Raw genomic sequence first — 7,161 nt, 5'->3', positions numbered from 1 at the left:
GATGGTGTTTGCAAAATTATGATGCTTAGGATGTTTGTAATTCATAATTAATTATGTTTTGGATTTAGAAGTTGGATAAAACATTTACATATATTGGGATGGTGAGGCATGGCAATATAATTTTGTTTACTTTTTGTGATGGAGAGGGCTATATAAAGTTTATGAATAAAAGTATTGGATCGTTTTTGAAAAATGTATAGTAATGTGAAATTTATTATTTCCTATATAAATAATAAAAAAGTTTGATTGAAAATATCATTGCAATTCTTTATATTTTTCTATTTTATAAATTTTTGCTTTTTTAAATTTATTAAATATTTTTAATTATGATATTTTGGGTTCTTAAGTTGACGGGCAACTAAAACGGGCTTGGATTCAATCCAAGCATGCATTTGGAGCATGTGATTAAGATCTGATTATAACCCAACCACTAATGTCCGGATTAGGCTCGGTCTCCGACAGGCTTCCGGTAAACTGGCTCGGGTTCTAATCTGTGGTAGCAATCGAACGGCGCAGATCACCCAATCCGTCTAAGAGTGAACGGTTCAGATCATTGGCACATAACCAAACCCTAACCCTCCCGGTCCCAATATAAGACGCAGCCAGAAGCGCCCAAAGTCCGAGAGGAAAACCTAGCAGCCGCGGCTCCCTCTCGCGTTCCTCTCCTTCGATAGCCCTGGTGCAAGGGAAACTCGATCCAAGATGAAGGTACGGGTTCAAGTCCTTGAATATTTGGCTAAATTTTGCGATTTTTCATCGATTTTGTGGTCTCTTTTTATCGGTGTTGGTTGTTTTGGATCATTTCCGCTTCATTTTGTACTGTCTGATCCACTTTTTGTTGATTTCCCCCCTAATCTTGCAGTTCAATATCGCGAATCCTACCACTGGGTGCCAGAAGAAGCTTGAGATCGATGACGATCAGAAACTGTAAGTTTGTTTGGTTATTTTTCTGTTAGTATCTTCTTCTTTTGTGTTTTATTCATAGATCTGATGGAGTCTGATCTTCTTCAATAAGACCTTTTTTTAATTTCTTATTTCTAATTTTTATCATTTACTTTGAAGTATTCTAAGCTGTCTTAGTGATTTAATTGATGGGGCTGTCGAGAGTTTGAGTGCTGGTAGAGTGGAAAGGTTGGCAACTTGACATGGTCGAAATCATGCTGCGTATGGAGACGAAATTGTCCTAATAAGCAGCTTAGTTGATAAAATTATAATTTATTTAGTCTCACTGCTTAATCTTGCATTTTCGAGATATTCCTGATAAGCCCATCAAGGTAGTTGATTCTCTATGTCCAATGAATGTAGTTCTGTGTTTTGTTATAGTTGTAAGCTTTATTATGGGCGCACCGGGATTGTTACCTTGGTAAGGTGGCATCTTTGTTTCATAGAGAGAATTGAACTTGTGAGCTGAGATGTAAACAAAAAAGTTTCACTTTGCAGGAAGATCTATGCTTCAGCTTTTGTATTGCTAGTTTACCATAATTTTGCATTCAGTTCCTGTGAGGGTATGATAACAGATTCCCCCAGATCAAAGTTTTCATGCTCAAGTCCTCATGCAATTGATAAAGGGTCATATTCTTTTGTTTATTGAGGGGAGAGATATTTTCTCCCTTTCTCTCCCCTCCCCCTCTCCAAACTTGTTTCCCAAGTTTTTTTTTGCAACTAAGTTGGTTATATTGCATGACACCTTTTTTTTTATGCATCATAAATTTGTTTATACTACTGATCAGCTCATCAATGCCTCTAATTCTCAAAGCTCAGGGCTTTATTTTGTACCATCGATTATCTGCTCTTCTGTGATTATCTGCTCTTCTGCCTTCCTAAAATCTATTTTAGTGTATCTAAACTTGTGGAACCTTGTTATTGATTCTGTATACTAATAATGAAGGCATGAATGAGGTATGTGCTTTACATACTTCACAAAAGCTTCTCTAGAGAAGCTGTGTATACCTCATGCTATATAACCTTTCTAGTTTATGTGTCACTTCTTTTATCCCATTTGTTGTTAAAAATTTGAGGTGCCTCATGTTACAGTCAAGGTGACCCATGGAAGGCTCTTTTGAGTAGACACAAGGGAAAGTTAAATTACTTAGTCAGGACCATGTTTAATACCGTATGACTGGCATGTAATCACTTGTACTCCATCATTGAATATATCATATCCAGAACCAACAATCTTCTTGAATATGCTATGGGTTCTGTGAAATCTCTGGCAATTCACACTTGCATGCTTTCTATGGGTCTTGTCCTTGAGGAATTTCGTCTCTTTAGCTTTTTTTTTTCTCATTTTCCAATTCCCATTTGTAGTTTTTATTTATCTTGAGTGAGGCTTCATATTGCTCAAGCAAACATACCAGTGTCGAGGTAGACAGGGTGCCTGCAATGAACATATGAGCGCTGTTATTATGTTTTCTAATTTGATTCTATTCCTGGTTTGAAGTCTCATCTCAAACAATTAGCTCAAGGAACTGTAGTTGAATTCTATCTTGTTAAATTACAAAATTTCATTTAGCATCTTCCTGCTATAAAGTGATGCAGTACTGAATGTTGTTGTCAACATACAAATAAATATACGTTTTGTGATGTATTTTTTTTTCTATTGGTTGGGAATTTTTAAAGAAAATTCACTTTAATTTCAATTTTGTAAAAACGGTTGCTTTATGCATTTTGGATTTTATTTGATCATGATACTCCTGCTCCCATGCCTACCAAATATTCCTGCAAGATTAATAAGTGTGATCCTTTTTCTAAAAGTGAAAATGCAGTGGATTTTTCTGCAAAACCATTGACATAATGTATGGTAATGCATATGGCAGTTATTGTTGGCTCTGTAAGAATTTCTTTTATGGAGTCTTAAGAAACCCTTGCATGGGCAAGTATTGATTTCAAATTAGCAGTTTAATGTGATGTCTGTAATCCTCAATGCGATAATCTTATGGCTTTTTAGTTAAATCTTTCTGTCAGTTTACCATGAACATGTTTTTTCCTGTGTCACAATTCTGCATGTAGCATCTGAATGCTTGACTCTGGAGTCTCGACCTAATTTTTTGGGTTCAGAAGGAAAAGAGTGTTGGTCTGACTCACAAGATGTTCAAGTTCTTCCACGTGATGTAAAAAGTGTTTTATGTTCATTTCATGCTTATAGCAGTCAAATGAGACTGGCCAACGTGCTATTTTTTTTTACTGGGGCAGTTTCTTGAACGACTGCATTTTATGCTTTGATGTGTCTTCTTTTTCTTCTATAAGTGTGATAATGAACCTTAATATGTGGGTTTATGACAAATGTACAGTCGTGCGTTTTATGACAAGAGGATCTCTCAGGAGGTCAGTGGAGATTCTCTTGGTGAGGTATGGCTCAGTGACAACTTATTTAAGAAAAGAATGCTGGAATACCTTTTTCTGGCTCAAGCACATTCTCAAAGTAAATACTTAGGAAGCATATAATGATGACTACTTGCTTGCTTGTACAGGAGTTCAAGGGCTATGTTTTCAAAATCATGGGAGGCTGCGACAAACAAGGGTTTCCCATGAAACAGGGAGTACTAACCCCTGGACGTGTCCGCCTGCTGCTGCACAGAGGCAAGCTTATAAATTTTAATTCATTTATTTATTTTTGTGTGTATGAGTGCGTGGGGTAGGGGGTGGTCATGCATGCTTCTGAAAAAGTGCTTATGAAGGGGCCTAATTTAAATTTGTTCAATTTGCTATTCTCATTTATTATGGAACCTTCATGGCAGGAACACCCTGTTTCCGTGGATATGGCCGGCGCAATGGAGAGCGCAGGAGGAAATCTGTTCGAGGGTGTATTGTCAGTCCTGATCTTTCAGTTCTGAACTTAGTCATTGTTAAAAAAGGTGAGAATGATCTGCCTGGATTGACTGACATCGAGAAGCCTAGAATGAGAGGACCAAAGAGGGCCTCTAAAATCCGGAAGCTGTTCAACCTCTCCAAGGAGGATGACGTGCGCAAGTATGTCAACACATATCGCCGAACCTTCACTACTAAATCAGGTGGGTTGAATATCTTTAATTGCTGGTTTTACAGTAGTCTTATATATTTTTATGGTTCCATAATATCAAGCAGGTGATGATTATCTAAAGGCTCCCAGACTTGTAGTTCCATCATGTTTTTTCTTGTGTTTTTTGTGATTTTGAAATATTTGGTAGGAAAGGGTTCATTCAGTGAGGGCATCTGTTACATTCTCATAGGACTTGTGTTGGGCCGCCTCAGTTTCTCTCTCTCTCTCTCTCTCTGTGGGTCTGCTTTTTGTGAATTCCCGTGCATGTTTGTGTATGGTCATGTTTGTGTATGGTAATGGTGGACAGCCGTGAGTATGGGAACAAGTCATGAAAAGATGAACGCTTCAGTCATCCTTTTTTATTTTTAACTATCTGTACCAATACTTTCTGAGAACTTGTTGAATGGTCCTAATCATAACTGCGGCAGTAGTTTGTGATTGATTCTTATCGTCCTACTGAGGAAAAAAAATGTATATATGTTTTCCGGAATAAATTTTCATCCTTTCAAATGTGATAGTGCAACATTGCAGGAGCAACAGCTGCGTATGGATCCATTTTAGCCTTCGTTTTTTTGACCTTGAATCAACATGACATGCTTGCTGACATCTTGCAGGCAAGAAGTGCAGCAAGGCCCCCAAGATTCAGAGGCTCGTGACTCCCTTGACACTCCAAAGGAAGCGTGCCAGAATTGCCGAGAAGAAGAAGAGAATCTCCAAGGCCAAGGCAGAAGCAGCTGAGTACCAGAAGCTTCTTGCAATGAGGCTCAAGGAACAGCGTGACCGTAGAAGTGAAAGCCTGGCAAAGAGGAGATCTAAGCTTTCTGCTGCATCCAAGCTATCAGTGGCAGCTTAGATGTAAGGTTGTTCAACGGAAACTGATAAAAAAAATTGTTAGGACGGTAGTTGTCATTTTGACTGCATGCATATGTTCGCAAGTTTGGTGGTTGGGATTTTGTGTTGGATAAGTGTCCTCTTGTTTTTTTGAGTTTTGGATGTTGCATCTCAATATGTTGGGATTCTGCCGTATGGTATTTAATGCTTTTGCGTTTGAAGTTTGTAATTAAACCATGAGTACTCGAGAAGATTGATGCATGGTGAGGGACACCGGCAAGCGTCGAGGCCAAGTGCCGCTTTCTCTCTCTCTCTAGAGAGAGAGAGATGTTACCGTTAACATATCTCGTGATTACCGGTTAAGAGAGAGATATTATAGTTAGCATATCTCGTGATTACCGGTTATTTTAGATGTGTCTACAATAATTAATGACCAAGCTTGTGATGGTTCACCGAAGCAAATGGGAAAGCTACATTATTTAGCTGTAAATGGCTGTAATTGGGCCGGGCCCTGACTGGTTTCCATACAGCCTGAGGCCTGAAATTTCTTTTAAACTTTTGGCTCGAGTCTCGGCCCGAGGCTTGATTCAGCCGGCCAATTTAGGGCGGGCCAGGCTTTTCCACCGGGCTCTGGTGAGAGAGGGGATCTTGGGTGGGGCGGAGACAAATTAGGAGGGAGGGGAATGGTGAGATCGGGAGGAAGAGAGAGTGGGAGGGAGAGAGGACATCGGAGATTGGGAGAGCGAGCACAGAGGAGAGACAGAGGAAGAGGAGGGGGGGGGGGGGGGGGGAGCTCGACTGGAAAGAGAGGTAAGGAGGGATAGAGAGAAGAGAGGAGAGCGGATAGGGGAGAGAGAACCGGAGGGAGATAGGGGAGAGAGATTAGGAGGGGAGGGGAGGAGAGGGGAGGAATAAAGCTTAGATGAGTCACAATAATCGCTAAGGTTACGAGCCCAGTTGTTACGGCCTTATTTTGGGCTTGAACCACACGACCAACTTGCGCTTCGCCCAGGCCCGACCTGTAGTCAGCTGGACCGAAGCCATTCCATCCGTATATGTAAATGAGGGCTATTGGACCTAGCCATATTACTTAATGAAGAACTTAGATGAGTCACAATAATCGCTAAGGTTTTTTACCTTAAATATTGCTCAAGCGAAAATTATGGTTCATCCTCATCAAATATGACATGGAGGGAATGGATGAAGGACAACTGGATTGAGGAGGACAAAGCCTGGGAAGGCTTCATGCAAATAAATACAGAGTGGTAACTTTAAACAACCAGCTGAAATAAACATAAGCATATGTTTGGTTCACGAATTGGTGGTGAGATCCTTACCTTAGTAACTTCGGAACAAAGAAGTGCCTGCTGATGCTAGAGAAAGAAGTCGGTATACAAAGAAGTGCTCTGTAGAACTCAGCTCAGATATCCTATCCAAGCATTGGCTATACAATGTTGCCATGAAAAGTTGGCAGTTCAAAGTTAGGAGACCAGTTACGTTCCAAGCTTAACCAGAACAAATTCAACTAGTTATTCCTCTTAAATTGCAGCCTGTAGACCACCACAGATATAGTCTCAGAGGGATCCAACTCTATTATGAAGCTTCTCACCAGCAACATACAAATTTCTTAATGCCAATAGAGTTAAATCACCTCTTCTTGTTTCTCTTTGAAAAGCCAATGACATCTAAAAAAGCTAAAATCTTCCTCAAAGATAGACCCATTCCTCTCGTATCAAATTATCATATGCAACTATTCCAAAACTGGATACTTTCCAACCTATCTGTTGTACCTTTTTATCTTGTTGTTGACCTTTTAATAGATTTAAACCATTAATCTGCAATGTATTAATGAGTTCTGTTTTTGATAAAATTCAGACAGGCCTTACACCCTTTTAATTATGGAAAAAAAACAAGGTGACAAAAGCAAATTGATACAGTTGCACACATCCATTCATTGCTTATACCTCAAGACTCTTTAGTGCAAGTAGCAGCAGATCGATAACACATTAAGATTGTTAACAAGCAACAATAAGTTAGTAACAAACATAGCTCACATAAGCCATGTAGACCTATTCAGGAATTGAAATCCAACGAGTCACCAAACGCATAGTGCTTCAAGACAGAATTGAAACACAAAGTGCAAAACCTCTCCCACCTAACAGCTGAGCCATAAATAAGAAAAATCCACATTTTATTCAACAAGTTTTACTTCTTCCAAATTTCCAACTGATGTTTTTATTGAATATTTGTTATGGATAAAATTATCAAAAAGTTTAATAAACATCAGCTCCATATAAATTGGGTCAAGGATA

The 7,161-nt window shown here is 39.2% G+C and overlaps 1 protein-coding gene across 1 annotated transcript; it reads left to right on the top strand.

Annotated features, from left to right (window-relative positions):
* The first annotated feature begins 591 nt into the window (after positions 1–591).
* Positions 592–5,083, top strand: LOC103717963 (small ribosomal subunit protein eS6). Its single transcript, XM_008806555.6, has 6 exons — positions 592–708; positions 863–927; positions 3,291–3,348; positions 3,471–3,579; positions 3,738–4,010; positions 4,633–5,083. Exons 1-6 carry the CDS (start codon positions 703–705, stop codon positions 4,869–4,871), a joined length of 750 nt encoding a protein of 249 aa, XP_008804777.1. The 5' UTR covers positions 592–702; the 3' UTR covers positions 4,872–5,083.
* Positions 5,084–7,161: the final 2,078 nt, after the last annotated feature.

The sequence above is a fragment of the Phoenix dactylifera genome, chromosome 5, assembly GCF_051530095.1.
Source record: "Phoenix dactylifera cultivar Ajwa chromosome 5, Ajwa_hap1_PhDact_Kaust_v1.1, whole genome shotgun sequence".
NCBI lineage: Eukaryota > Viridiplantae > Streptophyta > Magnoliopsida > Arecales > Arecaceae > Phoenix > Phoenix dactylifera.
This window is presented reverse-complemented; position numbering and strand designations above follow the sequence as displayed.